The sequence below is a fragment of the Protomyctophum bolini genome (assembly GCF_963924005.1).
Source record: "Protomyctophum bolini genome assembly, chromosome: 8".
Taxonomy (NCBI): domain Eukaryota; kingdom Metazoa; phylum Chordata; class Actinopteri; order Myctophiformes; family Myctophidae; genus Protomyctophum; species Protomyctophum bolini.
Genome location: NC_137869.1, coordinates 16,269,505 through 16,289,848, shown reverse-complemented (window position 1 = coordinate 16,289,848; position 20,344 = coordinate 16,269,505). Strand labels below are relative to the sequence as shown.

The 20,344-nt window shown below is 41.7% G+C and overlaps 4 protein-coding genes across 5 annotated transcripts in view; all 4 read left to right on the top strand.

Moving 5' to 3' along the window:
- Window positions 1-10,163, top strand: part of LOC308320032 (scinderin-like) — a 12,849-nt gene extending 2,686 nt beyond the window's left edge. The window contains exons 4-17 of the mRNA XM_080770332.1: window positions 3,182-3,343; window positions 3,480-3,629; window positions 3,794-3,883; window positions 4,010-4,142; window positions 4,353-4,441; window positions 4,564-4,779; window positions 4,929-5,062; window positions 5,349-5,439; window positions 5,595-5,765; window positions 7,032-7,206; window positions 7,296-7,411; window positions 7,515-7,592; window positions 7,873-7,933; window positions 9,201-10,163. Coding sequence (XP_080626458.1) covers window positions 3,182-3,343; window positions 3,480-3,629; window positions 3,794-3,883; window positions 4,010-4,142; window positions 4,353-4,441; window positions 4,564-4,779; window positions 4,929-5,062; window positions 5,349-5,439; window positions 5,595-5,765; window positions 7,032-7,206; window positions 7,296-7,411; window positions 7,515-7,592; window positions 7,873-7,933; window positions 9,201-9,361 — 1,827 coding nt within the window. The 3' untranslated portion in view covers window positions 9,362-10,163. The remainder of the gene's footprint in view (window positions 1-3,181; window positions 3,344-3,479; window positions 3,630-3,793; window positions 3,884-4,009; window positions 4,143-4,352; window positions 4,442-4,563; window positions 4,780-4,928; window positions 5,063-5,348; window positions 5,440-5,594; window positions 5,766-7,031; window positions 7,207-7,295; window positions 7,412-7,514; window positions 7,593-7,872; window positions 7,934-9,200) is intronic.
- Window positions 10,164-10,727: 564 nt separating this feature from the next.
- Window positions 10,728-13,193, top strand: LOC308320124 (retinol dehydrogenase 8; the record flags this gene model as incomplete). Its single annotated transcript, XM_080770443.1, is given in 7 exon segments — window positions 10,728-10,831; window positions 11,255-11,268; window positions 11,398-11,487; window positions 11,490-11,507; window positions 12,020-12,201; window positions 12,419-12,548; window positions 13,093-13,193. Coding segments are annotated over 7 exon segments (639 nt in total).
- On the top strand, window positions 12,985-17,506 carry dr1 (down-regulator of transcription 1). Of its 2 annotated transcripts, none has more exons than XM_080769336.1 (3): window positions 12,985-13,605; window positions 14,816-14,979; window positions 15,713-17,506. In XM_080769336.1, the coding sequence occupies exons 1-3, from the start codon at window positions 13,386-13,388 to the stop codon at window positions 15,854-15,856; spliced, it is 528 nt and encodes a 175-aa protein (XP_080625462.1). In that variant the 5' UTR covers window positions 12,985-13,385; the 3' UTR covers window positions 15,857-17,506. The 2 variants fall into 2 exon arrangements, with proteins under 2 accessions (XP_080625462.1, XP_080625461.1); XM_080769335.1 differs by having other exon boundaries at window positions 14,789-14,979.
- A 951-nt stretch (window positions 17,507-18,457) lies between these two features.
- Window positions 18,458-20,344, top strand: part of gng12b (guanine nucleotide binding protein (G protein), gamma 12b) — a 36,914-nt gene continuing 35,027 nt past the window's right edge. Inside the window, exon 1 of the mRNA XM_080769561.1 lies at window positions 18,458-18,639. The gene's annotated coding sequence lies outside the window, so the exon portion shown is untranslated. The remainder of the gene's footprint in view (window positions 18,640-20,344) is intronic.

Below are 20,344 nucleotides of genomic sequence, written 5' to 3'. Positions count from 1 at the left end.
TGTTGGTATTAACGTTCTTTATGGAAATCAATTTTTGATATATATAACTTGTTTTTTTCTTCTTCAGCCGGCAGACCTGGAGAATAAGGCCCTCATTTATCAATCGAGTGTAAAATCTGCCACAGATTCGAGTGCAGGTTTCGTAGTACACCCACGTCGCCACGGCATTTATAAAGTGATCGCAAACAGCTGATCCTTCCTTAATTTCGTTCTCACGTTAATAAATGTGACGGCTGAAATCTATCTGGCACGCCCTATGAAATCAAGCCTCGCCCTCGTTTTTGCGACCTGAAAACGGCAATACGTTTACTGAAACCATGGCAACATGAAAAAATAGGTTTCTCCCGTGCCTTGCTGCGCCTCACTCTCTCATACAGACGCACAGCACGCACACGCAACTTACAAGCTGCCCAACTAACTGGTGTGTTGTTAAATAAATAAAAAACGAACACCTGCATGAATTAAATAAAGTTGTAGGCCTACCCTGTCTGTTTCTCCTCTCGCTTCCCTTATTGCTGCCCGCCTCACGGTCCTCACCCCCGCACGCCACGCACGCACGCACGCACATATCGCAATTTGCAAGCAACTTTCACTGTGTGTTGTTAGTTGTATATTAAATTATTAAAGTATTTTTAATTTAATATACAACAAGATATATTAGTGAACGAAAACCTGAACCTGAACCATAATTAAATAACAAATAGGCACACACACGAACGGTGACACGCTGCTGTTTTGCAGGTGCTCCTCCTGTCCTGTCTGTCTGTCTCTCTCTATCACTGTGGTCCGTCCGTGACCAACTGCATGCACGTTCGACAGTCTAATTAGATTGCCTCGCAGTCGCTGCAGTGGCTGCAGGACTGTCAACTGTCAATTATATTAATGTGCAGCCAAAATATAATGGTAGCCTACTGGTGGTGGTGGGCTGACTGGCTGGGTTAGCCTATACCTATCGCCGATGCGGTTCCCATGCACTTGCGCTGGGCTGGCACGGCACATTTGACATTCCAGTGACACGTCAGGTTTATTAAACGAGGAGGAGATTGCATATACCGTAACTCCAGAAAGACAAGTGCTGTTGGCCTGCTGTAGATTACAGTATATAGGCTACCCATGCATGTTGGGACTCTCCGCAGCTGCATTGCACTATAGGCTACTTTCCAACGTCATGGAAATATTCCAGCACAGACAGCCCAAATCCGCATGTATGCCGCATGGACATACATGCAGCATGAGAGAGGCTATCATGTCGTCACGGCAGTCATAATCAACGTTTATGTAGTGATTTCTGATTTGATCATTGATGAACGAATCATAAACATATGGATGAAGGCTTGCCGCTTGCATGTGTGCTGGTATGTGTTGGCGACGCACGCCGCGCGGTCCCGTCCTCCCGAGCCCCGAAAATGATCTCGCTTTTATCTGAACTGTCAAAACTGTCAAAACCTGTCTAAGCACTTATTTAAATGGTGAATGATTAAGTCCCTTACGCCTATAGCCTGCTAGTACTTACTACAAATAGGCAGCTGTATGCTTGTCATTGTCACTTGGAAATAAAGGCGTGCAGTCCATTTATGCCTTTTTTTAATAAAATAAGCTAACACAATCATAAGCCGCATCACCGCATGCGCTCCAAAAAGTTGCTTGCATAACAAGGCCAGTAAATCACTGTTTGATTAAGCACAAACTAATACATTGTAAACATGTTATATTGTTTTTAATTGCGCGATTTTAATTACTTGTAAAGTTGGAAATCTCTCCCTTTTTTTTTACATACACATACCGTTTTATATTAACATTTTAGGAGAGAAAACATATGTTTAGATGCCTGTGACAGCGTGTCAGCAGTTCAGACAATGCTGCTCCGCAGCTCGAAGACAGAAAAAAATGCGTACGCCAGCTGAGGACCAACCGTGGATTTTCAACGTTGTCACGTTCAATTTCAAGCTTTGGCGGAAATGGTAAATGTCAAAAATGTCGGCAATTTCGGCGTGCACCCATATTTTGGCGTACGCACGGTTGATAAATGAGGGCCTAAGTCTCTCGATCTGCTCTGGTCCATGTCCTTCTTTGTACTGGGGTATAGAATTTAGGTAACTTCGAATTTGTAAATATCTAAAAAAATGTATCCGGGGTAGCCCATATTGTTCTTGCAGTTGTACAAAAGATTTCAAGGTTCCATGTTGGTATAGATCATTTATCACCTGAATTCCTACTGTGTGCCATTCCTTGAACCCAGGGTCATTACAAGAGGGGATAAAATTGGGGTTGTTAACAATCGGTGCATAAAAAGAATATTTCTTTGACATTGAGAATGTTCCTGCTTTTATCGGATTTATCAGAGTTATGAATCCTCTCCAGTGTGTCACATGCTGGTGTGGTAAGGACCCAAGTGCAGGACAGTGAGGCAGGTAGTGTTCAAAAACCCAGGACTGGGTGTTTTAATGCAGGTAACACATATATATTGTGATCCAATGAGGAATGACTAGGGAATGATATACACAAGGGGGGATGAGACACAGCTGAGGCAAACAGGAGCATAGAACAAATATAACTAGACCTGGGAACATAATACACATAGAATGACCAAATCAAGACTGAGGCACAATTTTTACAGTCTTATGATTCCTTTATTTTGAGCTGGCCAAAAGAGAACAGCATGAAACACTATTACAACAATAAACAAGCAATACACTTTGTTCATTGTCTGAAAACATACAGTATACAATGCTCATAGCACTATCTTGAGAACAGTGCAGAGTAGCTGGTTGCTCTCACAGGGTTTCCACTGAAGGGATTCCCACAGAGAATTTAAAATGGAAAACAGGCTAAGGAAAATTCATGACTTATTCCAAAACACCAAATGGCAGCAAATCTGTCAAACTGAAATACTGTAGGCCTGTGGAAAAACAGAGGCAGTGAGCTAGTGAACCATATCTGCAGTGGTGGACAAAGTTAATACTCAAATAAATACTCAAGAATTCAAAAGTAGAGATTACAAAGTACATTTTATTTTTTATATCAAAATTTGCATTGCCCTATTGAAATATAGAACATTTCCAAAACTAAAATAAATCAGAAATCTTCCGAAACTTTCGGTCGGAACCCACAGTGTCAGTTGGCCCACAAGAAGACATCCATGATTGTTCTAATGCCATATTTTATTTGACTTGTATCACAGCAAGGTGGAGTGGCTTCGGGCTTCCAGCATGCGGTGACCAACGACATGAATGTCAAACGCCTTCTACATGTCAAGGGCCGCAGAGTCATCAGGGCTACAGAGGTGGACATGTCCTGGGCGAGCTTTAACAAAGGAGACTGCTTCATCGTTGACTTGGGAAAGGTGAGTTCAGGTGGGAGTGACTTATCAGACACCAAAAGTGACCAGTGAGGTATCAGACACCAAAACATTGACTATAAACATTGACAATAATGCCATGATGTTAATCTCACCCTCCTGTTTGTCTCTCAAATCACAGGACATCTACAATTGGTGTGGCAGTGAATGTAACCACTTTGAACGCGTGAAGGCTTTGAGAGTGGCAATCGATATTCGGGACAACGAGCGAAAAGGCCGCGCCAAGATGCATCTGATCGACGAGGGAAGTGAACCAGAGGATGTCCTGAATGTGAGTCAACTTTTCCGTTGTATGGAGCAGAATAGCTGTTGTTACGACAACATAAAGTGTTTGTCTGAGTCATGTCAGGATGTCGGTGAGTTCATACCCAGACAAACTCTGGATTTGACTGTGTTTAAGGGTCACAAATGTGTTTGTGTGTGTTTTATTTATAGGCTCTTGGACCAATGCCTGAAATCCCATCAAGAAGTCCTGATGATGAATCCGCAGAGACGGCCAACCAGAAAAAGGGAACTCTCTACAAGGTGAGCATGACAATGTAAATAATAAGCATTACTGAATTTACATGAAAATCAGCAAATACCTTTGTAAATTCAGTAATGTATACTATCCCCCAGAAGACTGATACAGTTTTTTTGTGTGTTTTCTAGATCTCTGATGCTGCTGGCTCCATGAAGATGTCAGTGGTAGCTCAGACAAACCCTTTCAAACAAGAAATGCTGTCCCTCAGTGAATGCTACATCTTGGATAATGGCTCAGACAAGAAGATCTTTGTCTGGAAAGGTTGTTAATGTTTTTTCCCCATGTCATACATATTATATACAGTACATTATTATTAATATCCAGTCAGACCACTTCTTTTTGCAAACTGTTCCTCCTCCTTGATTACTGTGACTACTGTAGTATTTTCATTTGACAGAAAGAGCAACATACATGCATTTCATAAGTGACAGGTCTCTAACCAAAGAACCACACTTCTACTGTAAACTGCAGGACCTGATGCAAATCCAGCAGAGCGCCGTGCTGCTGCCAAGGCTGCAGAGCATTTCATTAAAGACAGAGGTTACCCCAAGCACACCCAGGTACAGCTATGTAATGATGAAGTTTACGCCTTTCAGTATGGATATGTGCTGGAAAACGGCATTTGCAAATCAATGTTTCCACCTGTGAATGGCATTGGTTTATCTGCTACTGACATGAACAGATACAAGTGATGCCAGCAGGGAGTGAGACCACCTTGTTCAAGCAGTTCTTCTGCAACTGGATGGACAAGGACCAGACCACGGGCCCCAGGCGGCCCCACACCGTGGGCCGCATTGCCCGGGTGGAGCAGATCCCTTTCGATGCGTCCGCCCTGCACAGCAATGAGACCATGGCTGCCCAACATGGCATGGTGGACGATGGCTCCGGAACAGTCCAGGTGCGCCAACTAGCAGGATGAGCCGTAGCGAACGGAAATAAAAGCCTGGGTACCGAGGCTACTAGCAGGATAACACTTGATTATGTCAGTACACTGTTTATTATACTTAGTAAGTCATGGCAATGGTGTGTGTGTGTGTGTGTCTGTAGATTTGGCGTGTGGAAGAGGGCGAGAAGGTCTCTGTGGACCAATCCAGCTACGGACAGTTCTACGGAGGGGACTGCTATCTGGTGCTGTACACGTACAACGTACGAGGACGAGAACAGCACATCATCTACACCTGGTTAGTGCTCCCTCATGTGGCCACACAGCGGTGAAATCACAAAAGATTTACCCATATACAAGTACACAATAAAATAACATGTATATACCCTAGAGATGGATAAAAGCGCACATCCACTGATGCTCTAGTCTAGGCTGTATGTGTGCTCCTCTTCAGAGCTTTGTGGTTGAGGGCAGTACAGTTCCCATGACTTACCAGTATGAGGAATCGGTTACAACATTCCTCTTCATTTCTGACATATATTTTTTAGTGTGTACTTTAAGTGTGGCTGCTTTTCTGTGCTTAGGCAAGGAGTGAAGTGCACACAGGATGAACTGGCTGGCTCAGCTTTCCTCACCGTCAAACTGGACGACTCCATGGGGGGATCACCTGTTCAGGTAAGACAGAACACTATATATGATTATTATTTGTGAATATCACTTCCATTCAAGCTAACAGTGCAGTGTTCCTTAATTAAATGTGGGACCCAAACATGGGTGACAGATGTACTGTAGGTACTGTAGGTAAAATGGGAACTCTTTTGTTCCCACAGGTACGTGTCACTCACGGCCAAGAGCCACCCCACTTTGTGAGTCTGTTCAGGGGGAAGCCTCTGATCATCTACCTGGGTGGAACGTCTAGAAAAGGGGGCCAGAGTCAGGCTGGTGGCACACGACTTTTCCACATCCGGCAGAATTCCACCAAAGCCACACGGGCTGTTGAGGTAAGCCCCACTTATTACATTGAACATACTGTATATAAAACTCCTTATTATACATGTAACCTCATGCTGTCATGAAGAACATCTTTTATCTATTTGTGTAAACTTAATTCCACTTAATTTTTATTAATGAAAAGACAACAATCAGGAAAGAAAAAAGACAAGGAAAAAAAACAGACAATACAAAAAAGGGAAAAAAACACAGCAAGGGACAAAAAAGGAAACAAAACAAAAAACAAAAAAGACTGCATTTTTCATATTACAGGATACATTCATTGAATTCCTCATAGATTATCAATAGGCTGGAAGAAGAGATCCCACTTTTCCCACTTTTTATAGAACTTATCCTCTTGTAGTCTAAGTATGAATGTTAGTTTTTCCATGACATACAATTCCTCAGTCCATCCAATGTTCTTTCGTTGGTGGGTCCTGTGGGTACCAGCGTTGTGTGATCGCTTTCTTACTTGTTGCTAAGAGGATCTTGATTAAATATTTATCATGTATTAGAAACTCTTCAGGGATATTTCCTAACAATAAAAAGGAACAAGTCTGAGGTATCTTAAAACACAGAATGGTCTCCATGGTGGAGTGGATATCCTGCCAGCATTTCAGAAGTCCAGAATATATGAGCGTGGCCCGCCTCCTTGTGGCCACACTGTCTCCAGCATGGCTGTTCTGTTTTCAATTGTCTTGATTTAATTTTAGGTGTTTATAAAAAAAAATTAGGTTCTTCCAACAGAATTTTCTCCACATTCTTGAGTTGGTTGACGTAATTTGTGTTTTGCACATATTTTCTGTGTAAACTTTATTTAACTAGGAAAAGGACCATTGAAGTCTTGTCACTTTTTCAAGGGAGACCTGTACAAGAAAGGCGGCAGAACTGTTTTACAGAACTGTTACATTGACACATATTATACTATATTAAAACATTATGTTCCAAGACACCTATTTCAAAACTAAAACAAACTGGTTATGGTCCACATCTACACCCCTCTTTAAAAGCACAGGGTCAGCAACTCATAATGTGGAAACAACCCTGGAAACTATTAAAATAACTACGTTCTGGACTGTGTTTGGCAACTGTTAACTGTAAAGTTATGGAGGCTATACAAAGATAATTGGACAATTTAGACAGGATTGCCTTTTAGATGAACACACAAATATAAATATAAATTTCATATAAACTACACTGATGGGTGGATCAGTGTCAAGCAATGCTAATGTTCTCAAACTGAATCTATCTCTCTCGTCTCACTTTTGCTGATCTAGGTGCAGCCCTCTGCTTCCTCTCTGAACACTAACGATGTGTTTGTGCTGAAGTCACTGGATTCTGTGTTCGTGTGGAAGGGAGTCGGGGCCACAGATGAGGAGATGAATGCGGCCAAGTATGTCAGCGGCCTGCTTGGAGGCAGTGTCACTGCAGTGGCTGAGGGAAACGAGCCAGGTGAATACTATCAATAGGAATAGTTTTTTCCTCTGTGATGATAGTATGATAGAATTGTGTTTCATACAGTACTACTGCACTCTCCCCAGCTGCTTTCTGGTCAGCACTGGGAGGGAAGAAGGATTACCAGACATCCAGGAGCCTGCAGAAAGTGGTGAAGCCACCTCGACTGTTTGGTTGTTCAAACAAAACTGGCAGACTCATAGTGAGTACATAACTTTCCGAACCATTTGAAGTCAAGTGTTGCTGCCTTAAGTGCAAGGCAGCATTTGAAATCAGACAGTATACTGTATTCTATTTTTTGTCAGGCAGACGAGGTGCCTGGGGAGTTCACACAAATGGATCTGGCAACCGATGATGTCATGATTATGGACACCTGGGATCAGGTAAGCTCCTTGGCATGCTAATTAGTTCCGACACTATTATTGGTCCGACAGTCATTAGACCGACAACCTACCTCAAACCCTAACCTAACCATAACCGCAAGCATGGGAGCAGTGCATGTTCGAGCGCTAGTCTGACCGTTGTTCCCACATGTCGGAATTACCATCGGATCTCTCTTTTTAATCAGGAAGTGGTCCACGCTCTCCTGAGATGTTTTATTGTTTGTTTCCTTATCCCTAAATCTCATGTGGTTGTATCTTCCTCTGTCTCCTGTCACACCAGATCTTCCTCTGGATCGGCATCGAAGCCAACAAGGTGGAGAGAACTGGGGCAGGCAAAATTGGTAGGATATACACAGCAATATTTATTATGAGGGGCCTCAAACAACACTATTACAATCAGTATATATAGTTATTTAACAGTTATTTTAACAAAGGACTCTTACCCCACCTTAACATTGCTTTTAGTGAAGGCTGGATAATATAATATAATATATAATTTTTCAGGAAGTGAAAGAAATCGTATATTTTGAAAACAAGGAAATATTGCCTCATCAAAGTTGGTGTTGTGACTTTATATATTGTCAATTACTTGCATGAGAGGGGGAGAGGTGGTGGAGTTAGTTGCTTTAGCAGACAGTTAAGATTACACAACACAGACGTAAAGGGTGTTCAATAGCACTGATTTATGCAAACAATCAAGAATGGAGTTTGGAGGTTTTCCTCCCGACATAGCATCAATATAATATAGTGTACCTTTTTTACATACGTATGTACATACTGTGGGGACTGAACAACACCAGGACACTCAGATGGCACAGAATATCGTCAATTCGGCTGTTTATTGTTCACAGACCCGTGGGCATGGGTTTGATAAAATAAGAGTAAACAGACGCACAAATTCAACTCAAATGTCACTCAATTGTGGGAGTCCAGGCTTTCCCGTCTGTCCCTACGGGTGGCGCTGGCCGGCTCTATCCCTACAAGAGGCTCACGGTGAATGTCTGTCACAATGTCACTGTTACTCCTGGCTGTGACACAATGACGGGTACTTCGTTCCCCGTCTCAATCCAGCCAGGGGAGGGGTCTATGTTCCGATTTATAATCGGGAGCAGGTTACCTATAGGTGGAAGAGAGACGTGGGGATTAGCGATTGCTTCACATATATCAATGGTGTGGGTCGTGTGTGTGAATGAGAGTGGAGTCGCTTACTGCCAGAGCATGGCCCGACCTGTTCCCTCAGAGCGTCAGAGAGGAAAGGAGGGCCGAGGCAGCCTCGTCTGCATTTTGTCTGTGTGTCTGGGCTCACAGGTGGCCTTGATGAGTAGGCATGAATTTGAGACAGAATGTAGGCGGGTACGTAGCGACCGTCTACCAGCTGGCCGAGTGGTAGGCGTGGTCTTCTCGGCTGCACTCTGCCTCTCTCCCCCTGGCTCTCTCGGGACACATGCTTACCTGGCGGCCTGTTGCCTAGCAACATGCCACAGTACGTACATACATACAGTATACATACATACACACACATTACAGTCGTGATATTCCCATCTCGACCATTACTGTGACTACAAAAAGATGCCTGTACTCATCCATGCCTTTTTTCTTTTTTTACAGCTAAAGACTATGTGGATTCTGACCCCTCTGGTCGTCGTGGTGTTCCCATCACAACAGTTAAGCAGGGGGCAGAGCCACCCACCTTCACTGGCTGGTTCCAGGCCTGGGACCCCAAGATGTGGGACACAGACCCATTGGAGCGCATCCGGGCCAACTTCTAAACACAGTCATATGTACACCCACACTCTGCCTACCTGCTGATGCTTGGCTTACATTTCTTTCCACCAGGAACACACAACGCAAACGCGTCGGCAAGTTATTGTATCTGCAAACACACAGTTCTTATAATCTTAAAAGGTAAACTTTGCCCATTTTCAACTGAAATCCCATTGTTTCACATCATCGAGCATACAGAATGTACGCCTGAAATTACTTGTTTTACATCATTGTTTTACAACGTCAAGAAGAAATTCACAGAGGAAAGTATTTTTTTGACACACTATATTTGGTATCTCCTCGTTGAAAATATTTTCCCTTGGAGTTGGACATTGCCATATAACAAAATAGAATATCCTGTCATATTTATATAGAAGGTTTTGGAACAATTTCCTGCTTGAATACGTTTAAAAAATATTACATTATTTTGTAGAACAATCTGTGCTCAACATCACAAAAAAGAGAAGGTCCATGAATGACATGGTGCTACATTCTTTTCATTACATCCTTGTATTCACAGTGGAACTTCATCAGACATACTACAGCACTTTAGGATTATGTCTCATGAAGATCCATCCCACTGTGACCAAAATATATTTTGTTGATTTCACAGTAGTCTATGATAAACTGATGCCAGCGATAGACAACTTAAGATTGTAAGTATAATGGTCAGTGTTGATGCATTAAGCTCTGTCTGGCATAAATAAATTCTTGTGGAGGAAATTTTTTCCAAATTGGACTGAGTGAACTCAATTTTGTTTCAGGGTTTCCCCGTTTAATGTTTTAATAAAACCTCTGTAAAAAATAGTCACATGGCAGTTTGTGTGTCATTTTAATATATTCTTATTTGTAATAGTGTCTGTGATTGTAATTTTAGGGGAGATTCTTTCATAAGCCCAGTATTTACTTTGTTCTTGCAGTCTTCTTTTCTGATTTGAACATCTTCAACTCAATTCAAAATTTAAAAAATTGTACAATTTATGGCAAATTGCTTCCTATTCCAAATCTGGTCAGCCACCCTCCATTTCATAGGGTTTCTATTATCTTTCTGTTGTGGACATTTATGTTTGTGTCACCTCTGAGGGGATATACCGGTAGCTCAAATCTCGTCAATCAATACACACATAATCATGAATCTCTTATAGCCTAAACCTCGGTCGGTGTTAGTCAGAGCCATGTGTCAGCCATGCTTGTGTGTGTGTGCCTATACAGTAGCTACAGTAGGCTATATGCACTTAAGGCATATAGCCAGTTGTGCTGAGTTGCACACTTGCGGATTAAGGTACAGTAGGCTACAGGGCTGTTAAAACACTCGCCCCTTATGTTTCAGTCTTATCTGCTGGAGCTGAGAGAAACACTCATTCAGTCACTATGAACCAGAAGGTAGTGCTCATTACAGGCTGTTCCTCTGGCATTGGCCTAGCCCTGGCTATCCGCATTGCAAAGGATGAGAAGAAGAGGTTCATGAATCATGGGTAAGGATTTATTTATATTATATTAAATTAATATTATAATATTTTTTAATATTTTAAACAAAATCAAAAACACCAACAATAGATCTACAAGCTCAGAATGCGTCATATCCGCTTTGTGATTTTATAGATTGGATATTTTTAGTACTGTTAGAAGTAGGCCTTTAGGCTAGGCTTAAGGTGATGATAAATTGTGGTACAGTATCTGATTAAACTGATTTGTACGTGTGTGTGTGTGTGTGTGTGTGTGTGTGTGTGTGTGTGTGTGTGTGTGTGTGTGTGTGTGTGTGTGTGTGTGTGTGTGTGTGGTAGCCATGTGATGTGTGTGTCCCTTTCCTACCTATGATGCATATCATAGGTAGGAAAACAGATTGGAGGTTTGTTATATTGCTGCATGCTGTGTTTCATTGTGTATGCCACAATGAGGAACCTGTCTAAAGGTCAGCACCTTGTCAAGGAAGCAGGTCGTACTTAGGGAAGGACGGTCGTAATCAAACAACTGGATGTGTGTGATGAACAATCAACAGCAAGTACTTTAACACACATATTTGACTTTTGTTGTTTTTCAGGGATCTTGTTCAACGATGTATATTCTGCTTCCAAATTTGCGGTTGAGGGCTTCTGTGAAAGCTTGGCAGTACAAGCACTGAGGTTTAATCTCAAGTAAGTGCCGCTTCAGGTAAACACAAACGGACAAAACGTGCTTCTTCATTTTAGTGTTGTTCGTACATTGTGGCTTAAATTGGCCTCATGAGACCAGGAGGATTAGTAAATGATGGATAATTCCTCTTGGAGTGAGCTTCCCTTAAAGGCTGATTGCATGCATACAATTGCAAGCCAACACCTGTGGCCCAGTTGTCAACATCACCAACATCTGCACACTTAGACTCCCACCATCATTTAATGTCATGATGGATATGTTTGTTTGACAACAAACATATCTATGAATGTTTATTGCAAGCTTTAGAATATTATACAAAATAAATGTTCTTCAGCCTGAAGGACATTAGGTTTCACCTAGTACGAGAGAAGATTTTGTTTTTCTCAAATAAAAATGTACCACCTTTACAGTTAAATAAATTAGTACTTTCTATTATCTTTCTAACCTAGACTCCAAAATGTCTTCTGTGATCACACCCATCATGGGTGTGATCACAGCCTTACAGCATACTTCCTTTTTCATTGAGCCAGCTGGGCCTGTGATAACAGAGTTTGAGCACAAGATGTATGAGGATGGTTTGAAGACTAATCTCAGCAAAGCTGACAAAGTGACTGCTGACATGTTCACTAATATCTACTTGAAGAACTACAAACAGATATTTGAGACCCTTGGACAGACACCTGAAGATGTCGCAACTAATTTTAATGCAATTGTTCAAATTTTAACATGTTGTATTTGGCTAAATTAATCAGTGTTGTATAGGTTCATACATGGGCAACTGGCGGCCCGTCACTTAATGTGGCCTTCAGGTCAATATCAGAATACTGATATATTATTGATTTGCAAACATGACCGCTTCAATTACTTTAATACTACTCAATAAGCTACTAAATTAGTAGCTTATTGAGTAGTATTCAAACGTTAAGATCATCACCATGTCTGACCCACCATTCCGTCACCAGACGAACAGGCTATGCACTCCCATGACCACCCTGAAATATGTTGACCCAGAAGGTGATCTCCTTAAAAAGATCAAGGGAAAATATACCTTAGCCTACAGTAGGCTACAATAATGTTTCAAGTTTAACCCCCCAGGAAAGTGTTTATTGTGTCCTAAACATCATTAAAATAAGCTCGTGAAAGGTTGTGAAAGGGGTGAAGTGGCCCTTTAAAGCAGACAAAATAAGCTTGATTAGCAGACACAAATAAAATACAAAGGAACAGGTGAATAGAACAAAAATATTATTATATTTTATATACAAATTCAATAATTTTGTATTCATTCATTTGACAATACTTTGAGGAATTTTAGCATTTTGTTTTATAGTTTAATATAATATAATCCGAATATAATATAATCTATATTTTGTATTGTAGCGCTGGAGCATAATTTTTATATTCAGTGAGTGAATCATCTAGTGGTCACTAGATGGCGGTATCACACATGAAGCAAATTAGTCAAGGCCCCAGAAGTAATATCCGCCTTTTGACTGACGTTGCATCCGGACAAATTTCGGCTAATGTTGGCCACAATGGAATAACATGAGATGAATTAGTAGTTATGTTTAGGGTGATAAGGTCGGTTCCTTTGGGTCCGCGGTAGAAAGAACAAGTCCACAGTATTCGAGCGGCGATCTGTTGCAGTCGGCGTCTCAGATGGTGATCCACAAAGACGCGGGGGAGCGTTCATCATTGTTAGCCTAGCCATGTTCTCCAGCATCTGAGCTAACTTCAACTTGACCACCAGCCTGCTGCGCTGTAGTTTGATATCTGGGCAGATAACGTGAACACCGAGGAGCCGCTCACGCTCAGTCAGCTGTGAGCCCCTGGGCTTTTCTTTAAAGACATAAATTCCTGTCGTTTTTGCCTATTATACCACCACCACCACGAATCACGATGGCTTCCTCCTCTGGAAACGATGATGACCTGACCATTCCCAGGGCAGCTATCAATAAGATGATCAAAGAAACCCTCCCCAATGTGCGAGTTGCCAACGACGCCAGAGAGCTTGTGGTGAACTGCTGCACGGAGTTCATCCACCTCATATCATCAGAAGCCAATGAGATATGCAACAAGTCCGAAAAGAAGACCATATCTCCCGAGCATGTCATCAATGGTAAGTCTCCTATATTACTTTACTGTAAAGACTTTGGGAATTAATAGTATTACACTGGCCAAAGTGGCCATGAGGCAGGTATTCAGTCAATCGATTATAACAAAAAACAACAATATATGGCCACATAATTTTGAATAAGTACAATGAAGCCGAATAAAATAAATACAAAAAACCCATTGCACAATATTGTGTGACAGGGGAGGGGAGTCACATCCAGTGGAAAGCCTGGTGACGCGAGGTTAGGTACTAGTTGCACCCAGAGCCATAGAGTACGTAAGACAGAGTTCGGACATTGAGGGGGCAGAAAACTGAGCACGCAGCCTGAACAGGGACAAGCTGGAGTTTGAAATACTTTCAACGAGGGCGGCGCAAATATCAGCCATTTTAAGCATGTGTGCAACATGCCAACTGTTTCAATGTTATGTTGTACTATACAATCTAAAATAAAGGGATTTAAGATCATTAAAGCTGGGCTGTTGCCTGAGTCCAATGCATTTCTATTTTCTGCCAACTTCCAGTCCAGGACCGCCATTGGACTGGCCCCATGAAGTGAACAGAGTTGTCGTAACTGTCTTACTCTATGGCTCTGATTGCACCCCACTACTGCAGTTTGGGATGACCTTTTACGCAGAGCCTGGGAGTCAATGGTCACTGAGGGGGCGCTTATTTTACAGGCGACCGTATTAAGGTTGGTGAGGGGTCTGTTAAAACGACCGAATTAAGGTTAGTCAGGGATGCGTTAAAACGACTGGATTAAGGTTGGTGAGGGATGCGCAGCTTCGTGCTTGCGGTTATGGTCAGGGTTAGGGTTTGAGATAGGTTGTCGTTCTAGTAGCCGGCGCTGTAAAACAAGTGTCCCATCAGCGCCCATCGAAACCGAGGCTCTGTGCTTAAGGGGCGTCCCACTGCAGTTCACACTTGCAGGTGGGGTTTCCCGGGTTAGCCCCTTTCAGGACCCTTATCTTATCTGTATTTGTTGGGACGTCAACGTCCAAAATACAGAAAAGGGGCTACAGGACAGGTGTGGTGTCGTGTTACTCCTGTCACACAGTGTTCATTTGACTGAGTGTTTACACAGTACACATGTCCATTTGGTTACATAATTCTGTCCACTCAGTCACTCACCCAGTTATAAATTGACAGTGGGGATTGTTTCATAATGTGATTGATGGTGGTTTTTCAGTTTCTGTGCGTCTCCTTTTCATTGTAGCCCTGGAAAGCCTTGGTTTTGCGTCATACATCACAGAGGTGAAAGATGTCCTGCAAGAGTGTAAAACCGTTGCGCTGAAGAGGAGGAAGGCGAGCTCTCGCCTAGAGAATCTTGGCATTCCAGAGGAAGAGCTGCTTAGACAACAGCAGGAATTATTTGCCAAGGTGAAAATGAATGAGCATAATTAAATAGCATATCATCTTTTTGGCTTCACAATTCTTCTAATTTGACCGTGTGCATTTTAGACAGTTTGGGCAATATGATTTCAAGTCAATATCACAACAAATTTTATGTTCCTCAGTTACGATTAATAATAGACTAAGAAATATATACAGTGAAAATGGCAGATCTACAGAGCTGTGAGCCTGTAGAATAGATCAGCTATTTTTACACTTTTTGTACACCAACATTGTACAACACATTATAATAAGTGGTTAATCAGACTAATTAACTTAGACAATTATAAAAATCGGAATTGTTTCATATTTATTTGTTGATATATAACAAACAAATGTACCAGTATAATAATAATAAATAAACTTGCTTCTCGATTATTCGGTTATAAGTTGGTTACTGGTTCTAAATATCTGTTTTGATATACCGTATGCTGTTAATTGCCCAGCCCTTTTAACAAAAGGCTGATGCGCACCTCTGAAGGCTAGTGACAGGTGCGTAGGGCAATTGAGCATATATTAAAAAGGGTATCTTTGAAAAACAAAGAAAAGGTCCCGCAGACCCGCACACTGTCAGAGACTAAAATGTTGCTCTTTATTAGGTTGACGTCGCTTAGACCATCATCAGGACAGACAATTGTCTGTTTTTCAAAGATACCCTTTTTAATAATTGCCCAGCATCTCAGTGGCTCTGTTTGATGGTATGAATGTGTTTCTATTTCAGGCACGCCAGCAGCAAGCAGAGCTCGCTCAGCAGGAGTGGCTGCAGATGCAACAGGCTGCCCAGCAAGCACAAATGGCTGCAGCAACCAGTGCTGCCCAGCAAGCTGGTTCCTCCCAGGATGAGGATGAAGAGGATGACATGTGACCCCAGGACAGACACCGGTTTAAAACCTGGCCAAATGCTCTTCCTCTGACAGTTGTCAATTCTCCTACTACTACTGCTGTTGGCGGAGAGATGCGAAATCTGTTTGGACGCCTGTCAGTCCAGCATCACACATGCACTTTCAGGCATGGACAGTGTCATCAAAGTTGAGGGGAATTCCTAACTAGCCTTGACATGTTATTTGGAAAGCAGTACCTGAACACACGAATAATTGGATTCAAGATGCTATTATGACGTTTTCGATTCATCTCATCTTTTCCTTTTTCCAGTTGGTTATGTTCAAATGTGTCTTGAAATTGTTTATGTTGTGAGTGATTTGTAGATTTAGAGATGAATTATGGATCCACAGAAGAATGATGGTGAGCAGTCAGTGAATTTTGGCTATAATGCAGCAAGTGTTCAATTATTCTGGTACTGCTTCTTTAGCTTAAGTTTGTTTCTCGTTTTGCTAGATTACTTTTTTTTGGGAGGAGAACAGCTCTAGGATTTATTTTTGATTGTCGATTACAACTTTCTTGTGGTCCTTTTTGTCTGTAATTAAAAAGAAAATGGTTTCTTTAACCCTCCTGATATATTTCTTTACCACAGGATTCTTTGGAGGGGTTGTGAATATGTATTTGAATTTTTGTTCAAATTGAAAGGACATTTTGTTTTATTTTAGTTCAGTTGCACACTATGTTGATGCATTTTCTTTTCCTACTTTCCACCACAGTATTGTTAACTAGCTAGCTACACCTTACAGAATCGGACTATTTTTGACTCATAGAACCAAAGACATAGGACAGACTAGTGCCTAATGTATGCTCCGTCGCATGCAAAAATAACAGACCTTCAAACTCACAATGCATATCAAATGGAGGTGTTGTGAGCTTGTAGGTCGGCTATAGAGCGGCGCAGTCCCTCCCCCTTTCAGAACAACGAACGGCCCAGGAAATGAAAACGCAATGCATTTCCCCATAGGAAGTTTTTATTTAATTTATTAAAAGACCTTTTAAGCGTTGTACGAAGCCAACTCTTGTCGTGACAAATCATGACAACACACACAATATTTTGGACCAAACAAATAATTACAAAGAAGAAAAACAACTAAGAAAGTGTTGTAACCTGCCGTTTTTTTCTACTTTCTAATTCTTTGTTTGGCCCGAAATATTGTGTGTGTTGTCATGATTTGTCACGACAAGAGTTGGCTTCGTACGACGCTTAAAAGGTCTTTAAATAAATTAAATAAAAACTGCCTATGGGGAAATGCATTGCGTTTTCATTTCCTGGGCCGTTCGTTGTTCTGAAAGGGGGAGGGACTGCGCCGCTCTATAGTCGTCATGCGCTGCTGTGGTGTGACAAAGTATGAATGAGGCATAACACCCTGAGGTAGTGATTTTCTGAGGTGTAGGAGCTATGTGATGCTTGGCTGCAGAGTGCATCCAAGCAAATGTACACAATGTTAAGGATGTTAACTTTGACTTTGTAAAATGCTTTGATATCTGGGCTGAATTTGTTCTTTTGCCCACCTCTGGTGTATTATCAACATTTGCAATGCGACTGTGTGGTAAACCCTTAATATAAACATGGATAACGTGGTTGTAATTGATACACATTAATTTGATTACAAAGTTGTATTCTTTAAGCAATAAAGGAAACATGTTTTATAGAGACACATATTTCCTTTTTTTAACTTATATAATTACTATACTGAATCAGCTTTACAGAAGCAGCTGCTTTATATAAAAGGTTACAGCATTTATATAGTATTAAAAATACATCCTGATGCATGTCTTTGTTAGAATCCAGTAACAGGCTTCTTTTGTTTATAGTGGGAAATTTGGTAAAATAGTCGTTTTTTTTATTGGCCTATACATAAATTCATGAATCCACTTGCTGACCGGCTGTTGGTATTGGGCAATTTGTTTTATAGGGGTTTCTTGTGACCCTACCATTAACGTCCTATGGCAGGCAAAAATGTCAAACTTCCCTTATGCTTTAAGTAGCATGATTCTGAATACATTCCAAGCATTAGTTTTGCACAAAATACAGCCATAGCCACTTGTGCTGACCTCATCCCATTTTGTGCTGATCTCATCACATTTGTCATGACGTCTATGGCTGTTTTTTAGCCCAAGGAGTGTTTTTTGTGCAAAACTAATGCTTGGAATGGAATCATGGATTCAAAATAATGAAAACCCCCTAGTTTGACATGTCACATGCTACTTAAAGCATAAGGAAAGTTTGACATTTTTGCCTGCCATAGGATGGTAGGGTCACAAGAAAGTAAGAAACCCCTATAAAGCCGGCCAGCAAGTGGATTTGTGAATGTATGTATATAGACAATATTTTAGGCCAATAAAAAAGACTATATACCAAATTTCCCACCCGTCCACGGTCCACCCCATCTGCCGGACTTGTGAGAAAGGTTATCTGGATTCTGGACTCGTTGGTTGGTTGCAACTTGCAATGGTTTGCCAGACCGACAGAGGACGCCCTTGTACCTCTATTTTACCAAATTAAACGCATTCGCCTTCATTCAATAGATGAGGGATTGAGAGTAGACTCTGAAAGGTTGCCCACGTCTTCAGTTGGTCTGGTCACCAAGTGCAGCGGAGCTGAACAGCATCCAGGCAGGAGGACTGGACTTTAATACTTTGTTATTGTTACAAACCGTTGTAACTTGTCTTGTATGCTTGAGCTAAAGTCGTAGCACAATCATTTTCGGGTTTCCATCCTCTCGTCAGAAACGTAACGTCTCTGCTGGATCCAAACGAAACGGACAGGTGAGTTGAATTTGAAATGTGATGGAGTAGGGCAGGCATTGCTATCGCATTCACTCAGGTGCACCTGGCGTGACTGAGTAGACAGGTAGCGGCCGCCTACTGCTATCGTATTCACATAATTATTGACAAACTCTTCCATGACTTCTCAGTGTCACAGAGCGCAGGTAGCCCCGAACAGCTGGCATCTGTCCAGCACAGCAGCAGCACTGCACGGCTGTGGTCAAGTAGGCCGCCTATCAATGCAAAAATAACACGGTTGTTCTCTGGAAGTTGGCCGAATTGTCCAGTTGACCATCTCCGTTGAAGATATAAGATTTAATTGCATTGATTGGAACTTGAGTTTGTTTTGTTAGATTATGTGAGAAATAGAAATGTGGATGTTTTTGTCATTGTTAGACCAATTCAATCTGTTGCTATTGGGGATTTAACTAGCCCCGAGTTGGGGCTAAATTTAACCAACATAGCATCCTCTTGGTCCGGAATCATGATGAATAACATTAGTTTTCCCTGAACATAAGTGGGCAGACTGGGCACTGCCCAAAATACAATTTACCAGCTATGTGTGAGGCTGTGAGTGTGAGCACTTCGAGATTATCTATGTTCAAATTGCATTAACCCTGCGTTGTGCCTTCTCAATGCTCAATGTATTGTATTTTTGTCTCTCACTCATCCATTTAAATTGTCTAATGTTACAATGTTACAGTAGTCTTTAAAACATCACTTGGTATGTTAAACAGTTTTGAATTATGATTAATCTGACTTGGATCTTGATATGGATTGAGTTCAGCTGAGGTGGTTTGAGCTGCTTTTGGTCACTATAGCACCAAACTAAACATGGCTAAAACGACTATTTATATCCAAGGGCATTAAGTGAGACATATTTAAATAAGGTGGTGTTGATCCATCAACACCTTATTCAACACACTGATGTGTTCGAAAAAGTAGTGCTGGGCAAAATATTGATATTATTGATATCATGATATGAGACTGAATATTGTCATTGTTTTATATTCCAAAAAGGCAAAAAAAAGGCAACCCTATTAATGCGCTCAGGTGGTGCAGGGGGTAAAGTAACTGCAGTGCACACCACCACAGAGTCTCTAGGGCTTCAAATCCACCGTGGTGCATCTGGCTTGCTACATATATGAACACAATGTTCGATGGAGGGAAGGTGGCGGGGAGCCAGGGGAGGGTGATTTTGGCACCCTTTTTGGCACCTGTCAGCAGGGATTGTTGATCGGGAGTGTTGTGATTTAAGGGCGACCATCTAGAAGGCCTCTAGAAGTCTCCATCTAAACCTTGGGGTGGTGGGTGATGATCCGTCGTGTTGCAGCCAGGTGCAAAAGAACATGTGCCAACACACAGCAATGCATTACACATATTACATTCTAGAGTTTATTACACACACACACACACACACACACACACACACACACACACACACACACACACACACACAGTAAGAACAGTGGATCTATGTCATGACGTCCCAAGCAGATTTTGGAAACATAGATAAGAACAGAATGAGCGGAAACTAGTATGCATCTCATATCATATTGCACATACAATCATCATGTCATGGTTATCAATATGCTTATGCAGATAAATGTTTTGTCACTGAGTCCGGCAGCTGAGGCCATATCATAACAGGGAGTAGGATGCCGGTGTTCTATCCTCCTTGTGGGAGCTCCTCACTGGCAGGCCG

What these genes read in the sequence shown, in the direction of transcription:
- dr1 (XM_080769335.1), top strand. Translation starts at nt 13,386, where the DNA reads ATGGCTTCCTCCTCTGGAAACGATGATGACCTGACCATTCCCAGGGCA. An exon ending in TCCCGAGCATGTCATCAATG is followed by an intron (nt 13,606 to 14,788) that starts GTAAGTCTCCTA and finishes GTGGTTTTTCAG; the next exon opens with TTTCTGTGCGTCTCCTTTTC. An exon ending in AGCAGGAATTATTTGCCAAG is followed by an intron (nt 14,980 to 15,712) that starts GTGAAAATGAAT and finishes TTTCTATTTCAG; the next exon opens with GCACGCCAGCAGCAAGCAGA.